This window comes from Heterodontus francisci, chromosome 13, assembly GCF_036365525.1.
Source record: "Heterodontus francisci isolate sHetFra1 chromosome 13, sHetFra1.hap1, whole genome shotgun sequence".
In the NCBI taxonomy this organism is placed as follows: Eukaryota; Metazoa; Chordata; class Chondrichthyes; order Heterodontiformes; family Heterodontidae; genus Heterodontus; species Heterodontus francisci.
In genome coordinates, this window is record NC_090383.1 from 34,257,266 (window position 1) to 34,279,056 (window position 21,791).

At 45.2% G+C, this 21,791-nt stretch overlaps 1 protein-coding gene across 2 annotated transcripts in view; it reads right to left on the reverse strand.

Annotated features, from left to right (window-relative positions):
- si:ch211-140l13.3 (centromere protein J) overlaps positions 1-21,791 on the reverse strand; it is a 316,358-nt gene that overhangs the window by 151,623 nt on the left and 142,944 nt on the right. For both annotated transcript variants that reach the window (XM_068045779.1, XM_068045778.1), the window contains exon 5: positions 12,729-12,828. In XM_068045779.1, the coding sequence (XP_067901880.1) occupies positions 12,729-12,828 (100 nt within the window). The remainder of the gene's footprint in view (positions 1-12,728; positions 12,829-21,791) is intronic.

Consider the following 21,791-nt stretch of genomic DNA (forward strand, 5'->3'; position numbering starts at 1 on the left):
AAACTGCACAGAGTAATCCAGGTGCGGTCTAACCAAGGTTCTATATAATTGAAGCAAGACTTCACTACTCCTGTACTCAAATTCTCTTGCGATAAAGGCGAACATACCATTAGCCTTCTTAATTGCTTGCTGCACTTGCATGTTAGCTTTCAGTGACTTATTGATGAGGACACCCAGGTCCATTTGTGCAACTACACTTTCGAATCTCTTACCATTTAAGAAATACTCTGCACTTCTAGTCCTCCTATCAAAGTGGATAACTTCACATTTTTCCACATTATATTCCATCCGCCACATTCTTGCCCACTCATTAAGTCTGTCCAAATCCCCTTGAAGCCGCTTTGCATCTTCCTCACGACACACATTACTACCTAGTTTTGTGTCATCCACGAGCTTGAAAGTACTACATTTGGTCCCCACATCCAAATCATTGATATATATTGTGAACAGTTGGGGCCCAAGCACTGATCCCTGCGGTACCCCACTAGTCACAGACTGCCAATGCTTTCTGCCTGTTAACCAATCCTGAATCCATGCCATGTTGGAATGGGGTAGTGGATCCTGTTTATGGCTTGATAAATAGTTTTGGGATCCAGGCAAATTCTTAACCTCCCATTTGTCTTCTCTCTCACCACAATGGAAATTACCTTCTTCCATCTCTTATAGCTCTCTTTCAAGCTTTCCTTTAAGTTCTGCTGGTACTTTACTTGGGGGATGAATCACTGGTTTCATTGCTGGGCTAATAGTGAGATGATACCTCAAAGTCTTCAAAGCATTTAAACCATCTCATCGAAACACTCTGGGTACCAGATCTTCTTTGCTTCTGATTGGAGGGCGCTCTTCAATGTGTGTACTATTTTCAACCCTCAATGCCGCCTCCTTCACCTCATGGTTTACTGAGATAATCTGCAGCTCTTCACAACTGCCCAACCCAAGGATAGCAGGACCATCTGTTTCGGTGACATAGAACATGAAGTTAACATCTTTTCCTTTGTGTGTCCCTCTGATTTGGGTTATTCCTTGCTGGTGAATCTCAGTTCCGTCGTATGCTGTTAGCATGACATTGTTCTGTTTCAAAACACCTTTTCTTGGATAACCATTTTCTTCCAAACTTTCAGGGAAAATCTTCTGATCAAGTCTGAGCAGGATGATGTTACTCTGGACTCCGGCATCAAACTTCAGACTGATTGTTGTGGGCTTATTTCTCACCCACTTCCTGATCAGAATAGTGTGCGAATTTCTTTTCTATGGGAACTGTCGCATCCAGGTATTTCATGCAGTTGTATGGTTCCTATGTTTATCGTGTTATCAAACTCATCATCATCTTCAGGGTATAAATATTTTGGTTTCTTTTCCTACTCATTCGCCCTGTTGCTCGGTCTCTGGTGACTTGTCTATCACCTTCTTCCTTTGTTCTGCACATCTTTTTCCAGTGATTGGCCTTTTTGCAAGCTCTGCAGATTGATCCACATGTGGGACATTTCCTTCTGTCTGTGAATTCATGTGGTTGTCCACAGTCTCTGATTTCACATGCCCCTCCAGGCTGCAGACCTTCATCTGCCCCCCACCCCCTACAAGGCCACCGATGCACCTCCATGCAATCCCCAACATCAGGCCCCTGACCACCCCCCAAGGCCTCTGATTCTCACCCCCGACCTCCAATCACTGTGGCCTCACCTGGCTTTGGCAGCCCACTCAATCAACCCTCCTCTCCCCCCTCCCCCCCCCCCCGCCTTGCAAACCCTCGATCAGTCCCCCTTCCCCGCCTTTGAGATTGGCACCCCCGCGTCCCTCCGCCCCGACCCCTACCCCCAGTAAGGACATACCTGGTCCCTCGGCCTTCATCAACCACTCCTTCCCCGACTGGAAGCCAAGCTTGTCAATCCGATTTGTGACGTCATGCACAATCTGTGGAGTTAAAATGCCACAATGTGCAGGGGACATCCCGAATTCCGGGTTCCCCATGCCTTTTGCATAGCCCATGCTTCCAACGGATCAAGCAAGTAAAAATTCAAAATAGAAACATCTCACCATATTCTGCATGTGAATATTGGTTGGTCATCTGTGACAAGATGACAAATTTTTTACCATCACTGGTCATTTTGGTGAATGGAATAGGGATGAGACATTAAATCTTTGTTGTACCAGTTAAAATAGACTGTAAGTTGTAACATCACCTAAACTGACTTGTCTGGTTTTAATGCACATCAGTGAATGCCTGTGGCCTTTTCTTAAAAAGAAATCTTAAAACATAACTCAATTGCAAAATCCTTTCTCTGGAGGAAAAATATGACCAAAAATCCCAAAACATGATAACTAACAGAAAACCCTTCATAGATTTATTTTAGCTTCTGGTACTATCCTATTCCACCACAAGACCCTCTTTGTAAAGAAACAGCAAAATGACACAACAGTCAACCTTGGGCCTTTACTTGTCAACTGAGATTATTGAACAAGCAAACAACAGCTATATTTTCTAATCTCACATGGGGAGTCAAAGCCAAGTGTACTATTCAGGTCAAGGGTTAGAGGGTGGCCAGTGAGTAACTGGACAAAGGTGGGGGGAATAAGAAAAGGAGGGAGGAAAGAAAAGAGGAGAGCAAGAGGAAGCCAGGGAATGGATTGGAGGAAATGGGGTAGGCTGATGGGGATGGCAGAGAGATGCAGGAGTGGGATTGGTGGAGAGGTGGGTTGGGGGCATGGAGAAGTGAAGGAGGGCAACTACCTCAGAGGAGGGGAAGGGCTAGGCCAGCAATCTATCAGTGGGGAGAGTGGGGTGGGGCAGGGTGGGGTGGGTTGTCATTAGTAGAAATGGGGCCATAAGGTTGGGAAAGGGCAGGGGATCATGACTTTGGGCATCCAGAGAAAAGGGAGGTATAGTTGATAAAATGAATAAATTATATAAATGTATGCTGATGACACCCAGCTCTACTTCTCCACCACTGTCTCACAACCCTTCTGCTGCTTCTGTGTTGTCAGCTTGCTTTTTTGACATCCAGTCCTGGCTAAGCTTTAATTGCTTCCAGTTAAATACTGGGAAAACTGAAGCTATTATCTTCAGCCCCTGCCACAAATTTCATACCCTCGTCATTGATTTCATTCCCCCTCTCCAGTCACTGTCTCAGGTTGAACCATACGGTACAACTATCCCATTTGATCCAGAATTGATGTTGGAACCTCAAATCCTCTCCCTCACAAAGACTTCCCACTTCCAGCTTTGTAAAATCATTTGCCTCCACCCTTGCCTCAGCCCATCGGCTGCTGAAACTCTCATCCATACTTTTGTCACCTCCAGATCTGACATTTCAGATGCTCCCTTAAATAGCAAAACATCATATTTACAGCATAGAAACAGGCCAATGTTTATTATCCCCCTCCCATCCTTCATCTCACCCCATCAACATATTCTTCGACACCTTTCTCCATCATGAGTTTATCTAGCTTCCCCTCAATTACATCAATGCTATTTGCCTTAATGACGCCTCATGGTAGCGTGTTCCATGTTCTGACCACTCTCTGAATTCCATACTGGATTTATTAGTGACTTCCTTATATTTATGCCCTCTAGTTCTGGTCTCCCCCATATGTTGTAACGTTTTATCTATATCTACCCGAATAAACCTTTTCATAATTTTAAAGGCTTACTAATTGGAGAAAAATTTTCGGAGGATGAACCTTCATTAAATGCTAAAGGAGTAATGTGTAGACAAATTTGTTGGTAACTCCTCAATCTTCTCTACTCTAGAGAAAACAGCCCCAGCCTGTTCAGTCTTTCCCAACAGGTATAACCCCTCACTTCTGTTATCATCCAATTAAATCATTTTTGCTCCTTCTCCAGTGTCTCTACATCAGGGTTGTCCAATCTTTTCGGGCAGAGGGCAACATTACGATTTTTGCTCGGCCCAGGGGGCCAGTAAGCAAATTTTTAAAGATAAAGGCACTAAAAATTTATCTTACTAATAAAAACAACAGCAAATGTGCATTTTTGTGAAGAAGCTTTAAATGTGAATACTAATTTATTAACTTACTTTCTCGTCACTATGTTGAAAACTGATTTAGTGACATACCTGGCATTGTTTTTGCTTGCATAGTAGTCAATCTCTGCTGGCACACATGATGTAGTGATGCAGAGTATTCTGGATAGATGTCCATCTTTCAGGAGAGTCCCTGATCTCTCTCCCCCCTCTCTCCCCGCTCTCTGTGTGTGTATGTATGCGTGTGTGTGTGTGTGTGTCATTCTCTTTTCCCTCCCCTCTCCCCTCTAGAACTAGGGGACACTGAAAGTTTTGTGCAAAAGATGGAGGGAGAATATGAGGAAGCACTGTTTTATGCAGCGGGTAGTAATGACCTGGAACTCGTTGTCTGCAAGGGTGGTGAAAGTGGACACGATCAATGACTTCAAGAGGAAGTTGGATGGCCACCTGAGAGGAATAGACTTGCAGGGCTATGGGGATTGAGCCAGGGAGCGGGACTGACTGCATAGCTCCGTGGAGAGCCAGCATGGGCCGAATGAACAGAATGGCCTCTTTCTGTGCCGTAAGTAAATGACGCTTTGATTCTCTCTCCCCCTCCCCCCTCTGTCTCTCTCTCTTCTTCTCTGTGTCTATCTGTCTCCCTCTCCCCCTCTCTCTGTCTCCTTCTCGCCTGCTCTCTGTCCCTCTCCACCCCCTTCTCTCTGTATCTCTCCCCCCTCTCTTTCCACCCCCCGTGTCTCCAGTGTTTCCTGCTCCTTGCTGTGTTCCCCATGCTCTCTGTCTCCCCCCGTCTCTCTGACCTCTCTGTCTCTCTGTTCCCCCCTCTCTCCCTCTATCCTTTCTAACTCTCTGAACCGCTGTCTCTTTCTTTCACTCCTCTCTCTTTCTGTCCCCCCTCTCTCTCTTTCTGTCCCTCCTTTCTCTCACTCCCTATCCCCTCTCTCTCTCTGTCCCCTCTCTCGCTCTCTGTCTCCCTCTGTCCTTTCTTTCTCTCTGTCGCCCCTCTCTCTCTGTCCCTCCTCTCCCTCTCTTTGTTCCTCCCCTCTCTTTGTCTCTCCCCATCTCTGTCCCTCTCTCCCCACTCTCTCTCTCACACAGTTACAGAGAGCAGAGCGCACAGCAGATGATTGATCAGTTCTTTTAAAAAGATCGCTGTCATTTCACAGCTCACAACTGCTCACATCGGGAAAAGCCGTTTTCCAAACACTTGGGCTTTTCCAGTGGGCTTTTAAAAAAAAAAATTCAGAACCTGCTGGAAAACTGCGAGTCAGTTGGGAAACGGCTGTTCCCGATGTGAGCAGTTGTGAGCTGTGAAACTGACAGTGCAACAATTTAAAAGTGGGTCTGACAATGGAAACTTTCGCATCTCCAGTCACGGTGAGGATGTGGAATGGCCCTGAGAACAGTTTACATCTGCGAGCCGGTTGGAAATGTTTGTCGGGCTGGATCCTGGCCCGCGGGCCGTATGTTGGACAACACTGCTCTACATCTTTTTTATAATTTGGAGACCAGAACTGTTCTCAATACTTCAAGTGGGGTCTAATTAAAGTTCTATACAAGTTTAACTTAACTTCTCTGTTGCTCAATTCTATCCCTCTAGAAAAGAACACCAGTGCTTGGTTTGCTTTTTATTTTGGCCTTATTAACCTGAGTCGCTAATTTTAGTGATTTATGTACCTTGGCCGGCTTCTGATCCTTCATAAACTTCAGCTCATCCTAAACTCTGCTGTCCATATCTTATCCCCTCATCAAGTCCCACTCACTCATCACTCCTTTGCTTACTGCTTTGCATTGGCTCCCAGTTCCCTAACACCTCAAGTTTAAAATCCTTGTAAAATCTCTACATATATCCCCAACATTACAGCTCTCTGAAAAACTCTGCATTCTTCCAATTGTGGTCACTTGTGCATCCCCATTCCTTTCACACCATTGTTGGCAGCCATACCTTCAGCTGGCTGGAGCTCTGGAATACCCGCCCTAATGTTTTTAGCCTCTCCTCCTTTAACAGCCTTCTTAAAGCCCACCATTTCACAAAGCTTTTAGTCACCGTCCTAAAATCTCCTTCTTTAGCATGGAGTCAATTTTTGTCTAATTACGCTTCCTTGAAATGCCTTGGGATGTATTTCTACATTACGGGCACTATATAAATGCAAGACATTGTTATAACATACATATTGGGCTAAAACTTCCTGGAAAATAACAGTGTGTTTACGTATGCTGTTATTAATGTGCAAGTTAGACAGAAAGTTCACGGGATGAAGATGTATGCCGTGAGCTGTGCATCTCCTGAACATTCAGGTCAATTTAAACAGCTCCACCGTTTGCTTCACACAAATGACATATCGCCTTTAGCCTCTCCATTCCTTTTAAGAATTAACTGGATTTGCACGTTAATTACCCATTAAACTCACGCAAAACGTTAGGGGTCATAATTAATACTGACATAATTATTAATGCAATGGCAATCAATCTTCTGACCCAGAAACATAGCAATTTAAACTGTTGAGTCTCATTCCTGCATGCAGTAAATTGTTGTTAGAGATTTTAAAATGTCAAATTTTAAAATATTTAATTTTTTTTACTTTTCTTTTTTCTTTCTCTTGTAATCAATCTTTCTTTCCTGTTCTTTGCATGGAACTTTTACAGCCAAGGGGAGGTGGGTTGGGTTGCACATGGGGAGTTAAATCCTCTGAAATTGTCATTGGGCCAGGATCCCAACATCATCCCACCCTCTTCCAGGTTTCACCGAGGCAGGATCGAAGGCGAGCAGGGAATCCCCTTGGGTCTGTCAGGTAAATAAATAAGCCACTTAAAAAGTCAATTAGCAACTGTTTGAACCTGCAATGTTGGATTTAACCACCAGAGCACCTGTTTCCCGACTTGTTAGCAATTCGCCAGGGTCACTGAGGTGGGAAGAGCTTCTTCAGTGAAACTGACAAGCTGGGAAGGCTTTGATCAGTTCTACTGAAGAGCTCCGACCGTGGCCAGGTGAGAGACTCCTGTTTGAAGCACTTCTCTCTCAGAAAATGCTGTTCCTCATTGCCAACTTCTTGGAAGGCACTTCATCCGTCTAGTACTTGATTCACCTTCAGCTGCACTTCCCTGCTGCCAGCCTTCACCCAGCATGGGAGCAGTTTATGCAGCTGCACCATGCACCTCTGATGAGGGGCAAGAGCAGAAGCAACACAACCAACAACAGTAGCAGCAGCAAGAACAACACCAGCAGCAGCACCTTCTCCAGCCACCTTCTCCTCAGCCACATGCTCCTCCATAGGGCAGAGGGGATGGACACCGAGATCCAGCTGGAAAGAGGTGAGACCCCCAAAACAGGGTCTATAGTTAGAGGATCAGCTCTCTCAACATGTGTGAGCACCAGGGCTTCAGAAGGCTCAGGCTCTCATGGCAGGTCCTTGCTGACATCTGCAGCCTCCTGGAACAAGACTTCCTTCCCAGCTCTGATGAAAGGTCACTGACCTGAAATGTTAACTCTGCTTCTCTCTCCACAGATGCTGCCAGACCTGCTGAGTATTTCCAGCATTTTTTGTTTTTATTTCAGATTTCCAGCATCTGCAGTATTTTGCTTTTATTCCTTCCCAGTGGAGCAGGAGGGCATGCATTGCCAGTGGCCATCAAGATGCCTGTCACTGGAGGGCCACACCCCGCCTCAGCTCTGCTTCTCACTAAGTTGTGTGCTTTCTTCTCTTGTAAGGAGAGAAAGCAGAGTTGTGCGTTCGAAATGGCTTGTGTGGAGATGAGGGAAGGACAACATTTGTGTAGAGGGACCATAAGGCATTAGTGTAAGAGGGCAAGAGGATGAGGTGCGGGTAAGTGTGATTATTGGCTTCTCAGATGGGGATGTGAGATGCCTGGAGAGGGGGAAAACGAGTGGAGCTGCAAGGTGTGGTGTCCTGAGGAGTGCTGTGCAGGAGAATGCTGGGCAAGTCAGAGTGTGGTACTTGGCACCTGAAAGTGCTATGTCACTCACCATAACCGCCCTCCTGAGGTCCTGGACCCTCGGCAACCCAGAAGCAGGATGCTAATGCCATGGCTCTGGGAAAGAGCCTCGGCAAAGCCCTCTCTTTCACCATTCAGGTTCCCGAGCTGCAAATGGTCCTGCTGTTCTGGCAGGTACTAAGTTGATAAAATTCCATCTTTTATTTCTGTTTCTGTTACCTGATTGAAATCTAATTTGCTGCCCTTCCCAATCCTTAAACCTAATTGGTTAAGGAACTACACTTCCCTGAGCTCGCACTTTTGGCAAATTACAGCGCAAAATATTTTGAGCTGAAGGGTGCAGGAAAAAGTCGAAGGCACACGCTGCATGATGTGGCTCAATATGACCAATCTCAATGCGACTTTTACATACGACCAAATTCAGCAATGGTTTTCAGCATAAACATTGCTACAGAACTATCTGGTGGCCACATTATGAAACTACAAACTGCTGTTGTTTTAGTATGTGATTTGTAACAGTGAAAACATATACCATAGTATCATCTACAGCTCTACCAGGCATTACCGGTAAAGTGCAAAAGTCCCATGGAGGATGTTGATTTTCTGCATTTTCCATTTATTTTGAAATATAATGTCTGTTGTATTCATGATGGGACATAATGGGCTGGATTTTACGCTCCTGTTGAAGGTGGGATCGGTGGCAGGCATGGGGGGGGTTGCGGGCAGGAGAATGCCTGCAGAGCTGTCCGCCACGGAACCCGGTGCTGTAATGCTCGTTTCTGATTTTGTCAGAGGCAGCAAAGTACCGTGGTGGCACTGCCGCCCTGATGCGATGACATCATCATTAATGTGTTTAACATACTGTTTTACATACATTTGAATGTCATTCACTGTGATCCAACACGGCCTTCTCAATTTTGTGTTTGACATGCAGGACTCATGTGCCTTCAGTTTCATGTCTTTCAAAAGCCGATGCCACAGAAGCAAGAGCCTTCGGTGTCTCAAGAGGGAAAGTAACTTCACCGGAGTTATGCAGGGGAAGTGGGGTTTGCAGCATACATTGCCGCTATGCTGACTGTGCAAGGGGATTGTTTATTCAGGTGGAGGGGGAATTCTGCAAGTGCATTGTGTTTGAAGGGGGTGTGGTGGAACACTGCAAACGGATTGTGTTTGAAGGTGAGGAGCTCTGAGAATGTATAGGTTGTGTTTGTCTGGGGAGCATTACAGGGTAGTTTAAATGGTGTTTGTAAGGTAATGATGGCTCGTACTTATTGAACAGTTGTCAGACCAACATGAATCCATACTATGAGCTACCACAGGCATGCTGCAGAACCAAAATTTACACACTACTTTGCCCAGACAGGTTTAATTTTGAAAGAGGCTGAAGGTCCATGGAGAATAGAGATGGTATATGCAGGCCTGGCAGCCTTTTAAATATGGCACCAGCACCTGCGCCAACATCAGATGACAACCTGAAGGGTGTCTCGACTGCTGCCAGAACGGTACTCACTGGGCAGAGAAATGGCAGATGGAGTTCAATCAGGGCAAATGCGAGGTGATGCATTTTGGAAGATCCAATTCAAGAGTGAACTATACAGTAAATGGAAAAGTCCTGGGGAAAATTGATGTACAGAGAGATTTGGGTGTTCAGGTCCACTGTTCCCTGAAGGTGGCAACGCAGGTAAATAGAGTGGTCAAGAAGGCATACGGCATGCTTTCCTTCATTGGACGGGGCATTGAGTACAAGAGTTGGCAGGTCATGTTACAGTTGTATAGGACTTTGGTTCGGCCACATTTGGAATACTGCGTACAGTTCTGGTCGCCACATTATCAAAAGGATGTGGATGCTTTGGAGAGGGTGCAGAGGAGGTTCACCAGGATGTTGCCTGGTATGGAGGGCGCTAGCTATGAAGAGAGGTTGAGTAGATTAGGATTATTTTCATTAGAAAGACGGAGGTTGAGGGGGGACCTGATTGAGGTGTACAAAATCATGAGAGGTATAGACAGGGTGGATAGCAAGAAGCTTTTTCCCAGAGTGGGGGTTTCAATTACGAGAGGACACGAGTTCAAAGTGAAAGGGGAAAAGTTTAGGGGGGATATGGGTGGAAAGTTCTTTACGCAGAGGGTGGTGGGCACCTGGAACGCATTGCCAGCGGAGGTGGTAGATGCGGGCACGATGGTGTCTTTTAAGATGTATCTAGACAGATACATGAATGGGCAGGAAGAAAAGAGATACAGAAGCTTAGAAAATAGGCGACATGTTTAGAGAGAGGCTCTGGATCGGCGCAGGCTTGGAGGGCCGAAGGGCCTGTTCCTGTGCTGTAATTATCTTTGTTCTTTGTTCTTTGTTCACTGGAACCCCAGGATTGCAGAGCGACCCAGGCCACAGGTAAGTGATGGCAGGAGGGGTTTCATAGTGGTGGGGGTGGCAGGGGAGGAGAGTGTACGGGGGGTCGGCAGCAAGGGCGGGGGGTGGCTCTCAGCGGGCCCCTCTTTCCCGATGCTGGGTCCCTCAAACAGGCACTGAGTGACTTTGAACAAGGGACTCCCCAGGGAGACCACAAGCAACCTCTCACGGGTTTGCATGTTGTGCTCCCCAGATGGCGGCAGGCCCACCTGTCACTAGGTTAATAACAGTGGCGGTGGAAAGAGGTCCTTAATTGGGCATTAATTGCTCCTTAAGGGCCTCAATTGGTGGTGCGGTGGATAGGCTGTCCATGGGCCTTCTCGTCACAGACATAATTGGGGTGAAGATAGGAAGGTGATGGGGTCCCCACCCATCACTATCCGACCCGATTAAATGCCCCCCCCGCCTCCAAACTTACCACAAGGGAGAGCATAAAATATCGCCCACTGGTTCTCATCAGACTTTATACCAATTGTTACAATGAATTGTTTTTTGCCTCTACACCATTACTGGCACTAATGTTTTTCCCAATAAAATCCCTCGATCTGAAGTGTCTGAAAGAAGAGGAACATCCATGGAGGAATGCCAGGTAGGTCAGACCCCAGGAGAGGTGCCCCACCAATGATACATATACACACTTTTCTTATTTGTTCATGGGATGTGAGCATCGCTGGCAAGGCCAGCATGTGTTGCCCATTCCTAATTGTTCTTGAGAAAGTGATGGTGAGCTGCCTTCTTGAACTGCTTCAGTCCATGTGGTGTAGGCACACCTACATTTACATCTGCAGGCTGATGATGAATATACTTTGCTTTGGCAGGTGGTTAGTTCACAACAGAAGCTCTATTTTGTAAGGTACCATTAAGCTATTGAATGCCTAACTGACCATATTATTGGACGCTTCCTTGGAAGCACCCCAATTACAATGTGCCCTGCTTTCAGAGTAGATAAAAGGCAGGCCACAGTGATCCATAATGTACCATGATTGGGTTCCACCTCCTTGCAGGCATATTGCAGTATTCTGATGATGGTGTTGTGCAGTGGTGCAAGAGTTCAATTCGTCCCTCTCATGCAGCCATTGAACAGATGTATTCGTATTTTTAGATTTCTTTACCTTTACCTATTAATTTGTAGTCCCCTCTGCCTTGGTAAAGGTTGCAAATGGGTTGAGATGGAACCATAGAATGGTTACAGCACAGAAAGAGGCCATTTGGCCCTTTCTAACCATATCTTCATATATTCTGACAGTTCCCTTTAAATTGTCTCCTGTTTTAAGTTTTACTTATATGCAATTTTCTGCCCCCATCAGCAGTGTGCTACTTCCACATGTCCATATCTGTACCTGAAGCTATGCAAATGAGCTAACCATGCAAAATTAGGTACAAACAGCACACTTTCTTTTGAGTTTGACTAAAACCTGCGAATAGCTATTGACCACCAGATTATGCCAATTGTGGTAAAAATGTAACTATGGGCAATGCATAAAATGGGGGAAAAAAGAGGATTGACAGCTTATTATACACCTGCCTGATGGGAAATTGGGTGCTGAATGATTTGATATCGCCTGTCTTACGTCATTGTTGAAAGTTAAGACGACCTCCTAAGCTATTAGCACTTCAGCTCATGATGACATGATGAGCCACATCAAGCTGAGTGAAATCCTGAAAGCAACGCTGTTTGAATTCACTGACCATCAGTGGCAACGCCAGTGACATTGTAGAACATGAAACACAATGAATTTCTTCATCAGTCGTATTCAGTTTGAGATTCAGTTCTCTTTTTTTGTTGAATTAGTAAATGAAATAGTTTGTAAACAGAATTGAGTTCGAGCAAAGGGTTTCACTCTTTCAGATGCCAAAGGGTGTGCTATGCATTTTCTGTATTTGCTCAGAGATTTTACAGAATTTAATTTAAAGCAATCAGCTTTTATTGTTGTGTTCATAGAGCAGCTGGTCATTATAAAATCACTGCACTGATTGTCAGGAAATCCACTAATACCCATTTCATTTTTTTACAACTGAGTATAAGCCACTTAATTCAGGTTTCATCTCTGTTCTGTGAATTTTGTAACATTAACCGGTATTGGTTATGTCATGTTTATAAGGGCAACAATGAAAGGTTCTGCAGAATTTAACGGCAGAGCCTGATTAACATTTTGGGTTTGAAATTTTTACCATTTTAACATCCTACCTAACCCACTTGTTTTTGGCATTAAAATTCGCCCCATTAATACTGATCCGAGTAGATATCACCTTTTGGTAGTTAATATTAATTAGAATTACTTGACATTTGATTTCTATATAATTTTGTAAATGTAGGAATTACAGAATTATTTCAAGTGAGAGTTAACAAAATGCAATGGGGTTTTGGCACCAATCAAAAATGGCTTTCATACCTGGGGATCCTGTTGAAATAATTCTGAATCCATCTTAAGTAGTTCTTCAACAAAATCTTCAAAAGTCTTCTGTTTTTCACCAATTCCAGGCCTGATGGGTCTACGGGAAACAATATTTGGGGTTAGATTGATACCCTCTATTTGTTTTAAAATGCTAATATGGGAAATTGTTGCTAATTTCTTATCAGCAAAAAATCTGCAGCAGGATAGGATTTTAGTGTGAGTATTTCTGGTTTCAAGGCTTGGCATTTCCCCTGCACTGTGCCCCCTCCCAGTAGGGCCTAACCCCTGGAAGCCAGAGAGGAAATGCAATAAAAATGAAAAAAAGAAAATGCTGTAAAGATTAGCAGATCAGGCAGCATCTGTGGAGAGAGAAAGTTTCAGGTCAATGACCGTTCATCGTAACAACTTTTGTATTTGTAGGAAAGTCAATTTCTGCTGCAGATCAAATAGGCTGACACCTTGTATTCTGTGCCTTTGCTGTCTGCTCCTTCTCTGATAAAAGATCTGGAGAGATTCCAGGCGCAGAGTCAACAACCCATTTTTTTAAAAATGGGCACCCTTTGCCAGCTGTTCAAGGTGAAACTGAAGTGAAGGGCGAAAACTCTCTCTCGGCTCATTAACGTGGTTGCCCTTAAATCCTGCGAAAATGTAAGGAATGGCAGAAACCTTGCTGTTACCAGTCTCTGATCCTTTATCCTGTGCTTTGCACGAATGGAAATACAGGGCAAAATTTTGTCAGTGCTGTGGAGATGGGCTGGAAGGTGCGAGGCAGGAGGCGAGAGGTGGGGCAAAATGGCGGTGGATGGCGTTGAGAGGGAAGCCTGACATGTTTATGCCACTAGTGGATATTCCCAAGGCGGCTCGACTGGCAGGATCAAGGCCGCACTTGAAGGTGACGGGTAAGTAATTAAACCTGTTGAACAGGCAATTAACAGCAATTTTACCAGCTTTTTAGAATTTTCTGAGGGGTGCACAAGAACAACGGAGCTTTGGAGTCTCGGCAGCTATAAGGAAATGGAAGGTCAGTCTTGGCTGCAGTTGGCAGCCATTCTGAGAGGTAGCATGGCATTGTAGGGAGGGTGATAGGCAGTAAACAGCAGCAGCAGTAGCAATCTGGAGCAAAGCCAAACTTGGCAAGCAAAGCAGGGGCATTCTGGTTGACTTCCACTCTGACTTGCCATTAGTCTGTACAAAGTAAGGAGAGGTGGGAGGACTTGAGAAATTAGTGCATCAATTTGCAATGAGGCTCATTCACTCAGGCTTTGAGACCTCCAGTAAGGAGCATCAGAGAGGAAGAGTGCTGCAGCCACTGGAAGCAAGGCAGGTAGAGAGGCTCCAGGATCATGAGACTGGAAGGGGGCATAGACTAGGAGGAGCACACAACCAGCCTCTTGTGCACAGATGATACTACTCATCAGAGAGGGTTCACTGTCAAAGGCTCTGTTTCCTGCAAATATTGGAGCAGAAATGTCATCGAAGACTGCGCCTCTCCAGGGAGGTGGTCACTAGGCTGTGCACCATGATGGAGGAGCAGCTGAGCCCAATAGGAAGTGCCTTTGGCGGTGAAGGTTACCATGGCGCTGAATTTCTCCACCTCAGGATCCATCTAGGGATCTTCTGGAGATATCTGTAGGATCTCCCAGTCTGCAGCTCATTGCTGAATCAATTGCACATATGTGGCATCAAGGCTGCCATAGTCCAGGCAGCAGCCTTCATCAACAGGAAGGGCTACCACTCACTCAATGTGCAACTGGTCTGCGACCACTGCAAATGGATCTTTCAAGTCTGTGCAAGGTTCCTAGGAAGCTGTCACGATGCATACATAATAAGGCAGCCCCCAGATGCCCGACCTTTCAGACCCCTGCGTGCCTTCAGGGTGGATACGAGGTGACAAGGACTCAGTGAAGATTTGGCTCCTTATGCCTGTGCAGATCTCCAGCACAGATACCGTGGAGAGATATGGCAGTTGCCACGGGACAACTTGAGTGACCATTGAACAAGCTATAGGGCTTCTGAAGATGTGGTTCAGATGCCTTGCTGGACCTGATGGAGCCCTTCAATATGCCCCAGCAAGGGTCTCGCGTATCGTGGTGGTGTGTTTTGCTCTGCACAACCTGACACTACAGAGGATGGAAGCTTTGAATAGAGGACATCCTGGAGCGTAATGACTCCTCCGAGGATGAGAATTTGGACAGGGGGTGCTGCTGACCAGGCAGAATATGATGAAGATCCTGAGGAACTACAGGCAAGGCACAATGTGATAAGCATAAGAGAGGCTCACAACTCACCAATACAGGGCTGGATTTTGTATGGCGCCCAGAGGCAAGGTCGAAGACGGGGGTGGGGGCATGGAGTATCGCGATGAATGGCAAAGAGTGGCGGGGCAGAAGGCCCGTCACCTCCCCGTAAACAAGCAATCTCTACGGGGGCGGGATAGGCCAAGGACGGCCTTTCCTCCCAGAGGCCATTGATGCCCTCAGGTGGCTTGTTAACACTCTTCCCACTGCCGCTGGAATCTTACCAGCGCTGGGGGGTATCTCTGTTATACATGGAAGATGTCTTGCAACACAAGGCGCCCCCCCTGCTGGCTGGAGGGGGGGGGGGGGGTCCCTCCTTCGTGGGCAATTTGGATCGCCCCAGGAGGGGGGCACGAAAAGTTAGTGGCAGGGTTCTTCCTGCCTTTTGAGCTCAGCGCTGAGAGCCCTACCTCAAGCACAAAATCCAGCCCACAGATAAGTTTCTCATGAGACTTCCTTGCACACCCATGCAATCCAATAAATCTTCCATCTTCTATAGCCTTGTTGTCCTTTCATTGAATGCCCTTACCGTCTCACTGGACCTGTCAAAACAATCAGGTCACAGCATGGGAAATGCATTGACCTCGTTCAGTGTGGTCCTTCCCATCACACCCTTTGCAACAGCCATCGAACTGTTAATGCCCAGTAGTGGATAGATGAGTAAAGGATTCTTTTTGTGCTGCACCATACCAAATTTCATTACAGAAAAATAAACAGCAAGTTGACACTGAAGTAAATAAATATGATCTGATAACCATTACGGAGACATGGCTGCAGGATGACAAAGATTGGGTCCTGAATATTGAGGGACATATATTCAAGAAGAATAGGAGGCTAGGTAAAGGTGGAGAGGTAGCACTCTTAATCAAGGATGGGATTGTTGCAATAGTTGGAGGTGACATTGGTTCAGGAGATCAGGATGTAGAATCTGTTTGGGTGGAGATGAGGGGAAAGAAGTCACTAGTGGGAGTGGTCCACAGACCCCCTAACAGTAATCACAATGTAGGACGAAGTATACAAGAAGAAATATTGGGTGCTTGTGATAAAGGGACAGCAATAATCATGGGTGATTTTACTCTACATATAAACTGGAAAAATCAGATTGGCAATAATAGCCTGGATGATGAGTTCATAAAATGTTTTCGAGAAAGTTTCTGAGAGCAGCACCTTCTGGAACCAACCAGAGAGCAGGTTATATTAGACTTGGTTTTGTGTAATGTGACAGGATTAATTAATGACCTCTTAGTAAAGGCACCTCTGGGTAGCAGCAACCACAATATGATTGAACTTTACATCCAGTTTGAAAGAGAGAAGAGTGGGTCTAAGTATTTTAAACTTAAATAAGGGCAACTATGCGGGCATGAAAGTTGAACTAGCTGAAGTGAACTGGGTTACTAGGCTAGGAGATAGATCAAAAGAGAAGCAGTGGAAGACATTTACGGGGATATTTCAGAATACTCAGAATAAGTATATTCCTACTATAAAGAAAAATTCTAAGGGGAGGACCCATCATCCGTTAACTAAAGAAGTTAAGGAAAGCATCAAACTTAAGGAAAAAGCATATAATTGCATAAAGAAAAGTGGCAGGTCAGATGATTGGTCAGAATATAAAGAGCAGCAGAGAATGACTAAAAGGTTAATCAGGAGAAAGAAATAAGAGTATGAGAGGAAGCTAGCTAGAAATGTAAAAACAGATAGTAAGAGTTTCTACAGGTATTTAAAAAGGAAAAGAGTAAGTAAAGTGAATGTTGGTCCTCTAGACAGTGAGAATGGGGAGTTAATAACGTGCAGTCACGATGTTGGGGGTTTACTACAGGCCTCCCAACAGCCAGCGGGAGGTAGAAGAACAGATATGTAGACAGATTTTGGAAAGATGTATAGGTAACAGGGTTGTAGCGGTGGGTGATTTTAACTTCCCCAATATTGACTGGGACACACTTAGTGCTAGGCGCTTGGATGGGGCAGAATTTGTGAGGAGCATCCAGGAGGGCTTCTTGAAACAGTATGTAGATAATCAAACTAGGGATGGGGCCATTCTGGACCTGGTATTGGGGAATGAGCCCGGCCAGGTGGTCGAAGTTTCAGTGGCCAAGCAGTGACCATAATTCCATAAGTTTTAAGGTACTTGTGGATAAGGATAAGAGTAGTCCTCGGGTGAAGGTGCTAAATTGGGGGAAGGCTAATTATAACAATATTAGGCAGGAACTGAAGAATTTAGATTGGGGGCAGCTGTTTGAGGGTAAATCAACATCTGACATGTGGGAGTCTTTCAAACGTCAGCTGATTAGAATCCAGGACCAGCATGTTCCTGTGAGGAAGAAAGACAAGTTTGGCAAGTTTCGGGAAGCTTGGATAACACGGGATATTGTGAGCCTCGTCAAAAAGAAACAGGAAGCATTTGTAAGGGCTGGAAGGCTAGGAACAGATGAAGCACTTGAGGAATATAAAGACAGTAGGAAGGAACTTAAGCAAGGAGTTAGGAGGGCTAAAAGGGGTCATGAAAAGTCATTGGCAAGCAGGATTAAGGAAAATCCCAAGGCTTTTTATACATATATAAAGAGCAAGAGGGTAACCAGGGAAAGGGTTGGCCCACTCAAGGACAGAGATCGGAATCTATGTGTGGAGCCAGAGGAAATGGGCGAGGTGCTAAATGAGTACTTTGCATCAGTATTCACCAAGGAGAAGGACTTGGTGGATGATGAGCCTAGGAAAGGGAGTGCAGATAGTCTCAGTCATCTCATTATCAAAAAGGAGGAGGTGTTGGGTGTCTTGCAAAGCATTAAGGTAGATAAGTCCCCAGGACCTGATGGGATCTACCCTGGAATACTGAGGGAGGCAAAGGAAGAAATTTCTGGGGCACTGACAGAAATCTTTGCATCCTCATTGGCTACAGGTGAGGTCCCAGAGGACTGGAGAATAGCCAATGTTGTTCCTTTGTTTAAGAAGGGTGGCAAGGATAATCCAGGAAATTATAGGCCGGTGAGCCTTATGTCAGTGGTAGGGAAACTATTAGAGAGGATTCTTCGGGACAGGATTTACTCCCATTTGGAAACAAACGAACTTATTAGCAAGAGACAGCATGGTTTTGTGAAGGGGAGCTCGTGTCTTACTAATTTGATTGAGTTTTTTGAGGAAGTGACGAAGATGATTGATGAGGGAAGGGCGGTGGATGTTGTCTTTATGGACTTTAGTAAAGCCTTTGACAAGGTCCCGCATGGCAGACTGGTGCAAAAGGTGAAGTCACACGGGATCAGAGGTGAGCTGGCAAGATGGATACAGAACTGGCTCGGTCACAGAAGACAGAGGGTAACAGTGGATGGGTGTTTTTCTGAATGGAGGGATGTGACTAGTGATGTTCCGCAGGGATCAGTGCTGGGACCTTTGCTGTTTGTAGTATATATAAATGATTTGGAGGAAAATGTAGCTGGTCTGATTAGTAAGTTTGCGGACGACACAAAGGTTGGTGGAGTTGCGGTTAATGATGAGGATTGTCAGAGGATACAGCAGGATATAGATCGGTTGGAGACTTGGGCGGAGAAATGGCAGATGGAGGTTAATCCGGACAAATGTGAGGTAATGCATTTTGGAAGGTCTAATGCAGGTGGGAGGTATACAGTAAATGGCAGAACCCTTAGGAGTATTGACAGGCAGAGAGATCTGGGCATACAGGTCCACAGGTCACTGAAAGTGGCAACGCAGGTGGATAAGGTAGTCAAGAAGGCATTCGGCATGCTTGCCTTCATCGGTCGGGGCATAGAGTATAAAAATTGGCAAGTCATGTTGCAGCTGTACAGAACCTTAGTTAGGCCACACTTAGAATATTGCGTGCAATTCTGGTCGCCACACTACCAGAAGGACGTGGAGGCTTTGGAGAGGGTACAGAAGAGGTTTACCAGGATGTTGCCTGGTCTGGAGGGCATTAGCTATGAGGAGAGGTTGGAAAAACTCGGATTGTTTTCACTGGAACGACGGAGGTGGAGGGGCGACATGATAGAGGTTTACAAAGTTATAAGCGGCATGGACAGAGTGGATAGTCAGAAGCTTTTTCCCAGGGTGGAAGAGTCAGTTACTAGGGGACATAGGTTTAAGGTGCGAGGTGCAAAGTTTAGAGGGGATGTGCGAGGCAAGTGTTTTTTACACAGAGGGTGGTGAGTGCCTGGAACTTGCTGCCAGGGGAGGTGGTGGAAGCAGTTACGATAGCAACGTTTAAGAGACATCTTGACAAATATATGAATAGGAAGGGAATAGAGGGATATGGGCCCCGGAAGTGCAGAAGGTGTTGGTTTCAGCAGGCATCAAGATCGGCGTAGGCTTGGAGGGCCGAATGGCCTGTTCCTGTGCTGTACTGTTCTTTGTTCTATAATAAGGAAATAGCAGATGAAATGAACAAATATTTTGCTTCTGTCTTCACTATTGAGGATACAAAAAACATTCCAGAAATAACTGTTAATCAGGAGGTGGAAGGAAGAGAGGAACTTGGCGAAATTACAATCACCAGGGAAATGGCACTGAGCAAACTGATGGAGCTGTGGACTGACAAGTCCCTGGGTCCTGATGGGCTTCATCCTAGGATCTTAAAAGAGGTGGCTAATGAGATAGTAGATGCGTTAGTGTTAACTTTGCAAAATTCACTGGATTCTAGAAAGGTTCCATCAGACTGGAAAGTAGCAAATATAACCCCTCTATTCAAGAAGAGGGAGAGACAGTAAACAGTAACTACAGGCTAGTTAGCTTGACGTCTGTCGGGAAGGTGTTAGAATCGATCATTAAGGAGGCTATAGCTGGGCACTTAGAAAAACTCAAGGTAATCGGAAATAGTCAGCTTGATTTTGTGAAAGGGAAATCATGTTTAACCAATTTATTGAAGTTTTTTGAAGGAGTAACATGCGCTGTAGATAGAGGGGAGCTCATTTACGTACTGTAATTGGATTTCCAGAAGGCATTTGACAAGGTTCCACATAAAAGATTATTGCACAAAGTAGGAGCTCATGGTGTAGGGGGTATCATATTAGCATGGATAGAAGATTGTCTGGTTGGCAGAAAACAGAGAGTATGCATAAATGTGTCCTTTTCTGATTGGCAGGATGTGATGAGTGGAGTCCCACAGGGGTCTGTGCTGGGACCTCAACTTTTTACAATTTATATCAATGACTTAGATGAGGGGAGCGAACGCTTGGCAGCTAAATTTGCAAATGACACAAAGATAGGTAGGAAAGTAATTTGTGAAGAGGACATAAGGAGGCTGCAGACCGATATAAATAGGTTGAACAAGTGGGCAAAAATCTGGCAGATGGAGAATAATGTGGGAAAATGTGAAGTTGTTCACTTTGGCAGGAAGAATAAAAAAGCAGAGTACTACTCTGTGGTAAGGATGTGATGCTTCAGTTATACAGGCGTTGGTGAGACCACATCTTGAACACTGTGTGCAGTTTTGGTCTCCTTATTTAAGGAAGGATGTAAATGCATTGGAGGCGGTTCAGAGGAGATTTACTGGATTGATACCTGTGTCAGGCAAGCGCCCCACCTACCAAGACTGAGGCACACATTATTTCACTAAATTAATATTAACACTTAAAATTGCAAGCCCCTAACTGGAAGGACATTTATATAGTACGAGCAGTGTTGGAACAAAAGGGACTGAGTCGTTGCTTCCCCAATACACAGAAGAAGCGGTCAGACCAGTTTTAGTCACATGACTAGCTGGCTGTTGAGATTTGAACTTCCAACAAAGGATTCGAACTCAGAATGCCGTGTGCTCCTGGAACTGAAGCAAGAATTACAGCCTCTCCTATCTGCCTGCTCCCATCTCCTTCCCACGGAACTGAATCTTGTGAAAGCGTGTGAAACTCAGAGAAAAATCTCCTGCGTGAACAAGGTTTAAGAAGAACACTGGACCCCGCAAAAGCAAGACCACTCACAAAAGGACTAAACTGTGAGCTCGAAGCACCGTAACAAGATATTGCCTCAAACTGTTCCACCTTATCTTTTCTTCTCTTTTCCGTCTAGCGCGTGTGCATGCTAGCGTGGGTGCATCATATATCCGTAGGCGTGAACCGTATTAGAGTTTAAGTTTAAGGTTTAATAAGTTTCATTTTTTCTTCTTTAAACCTGAGAAAACCTGGTGTGATCATTTCTTTGCCTTATAATTGAAAACTGTGAACAAGGATTCACAAAGGGGGAGCTCAAAACGCAGTGTGTTTAAAATTATACCCTGTTACAATAAGACCAGGTGAAGATAGCAACAGACCCCTGGACACATTTCCTACTTGGTCGTAGCACCTGGAATGAGTGGACTGTCCTATGAGGAAAGGTTAGACAGACTGGGCTTATTTTCACTGGAGTTTAGAAGAATGAGGGGAGACTTGACTGAAGTACATAAGATCCTGAACGGTCGTGACAAGGTGGATGTGGAAAGGATTTTTCCCCTTGTGGGTGAGTCCAGAACTAGGAGGCACTGTTTTAAAATTAGAGGTCGCACTTTTAGGACTTTTAGTAATGGAGAAATTTTTTCTCTCAGAGGGTTGTGCAAGTTTGGAACTGTCTGTCTCAGAAGGTGATGGAGGCGGGTCACTGAATATTTTTAAGGTGGAGGTAGATAGATTCCTGTTAGATAAGGGAATCAAAGGTTATCGGGGGTAAATGGGAGTGTGGAATTCTAGACACAAACAGATCAGCCATGATCTTATTGAATGGTAGAGCAGGCTCAAGGGACCAAATGGCCTACTTTGGCTCCTAACTCATATGTTCGTATGTACATCAAACT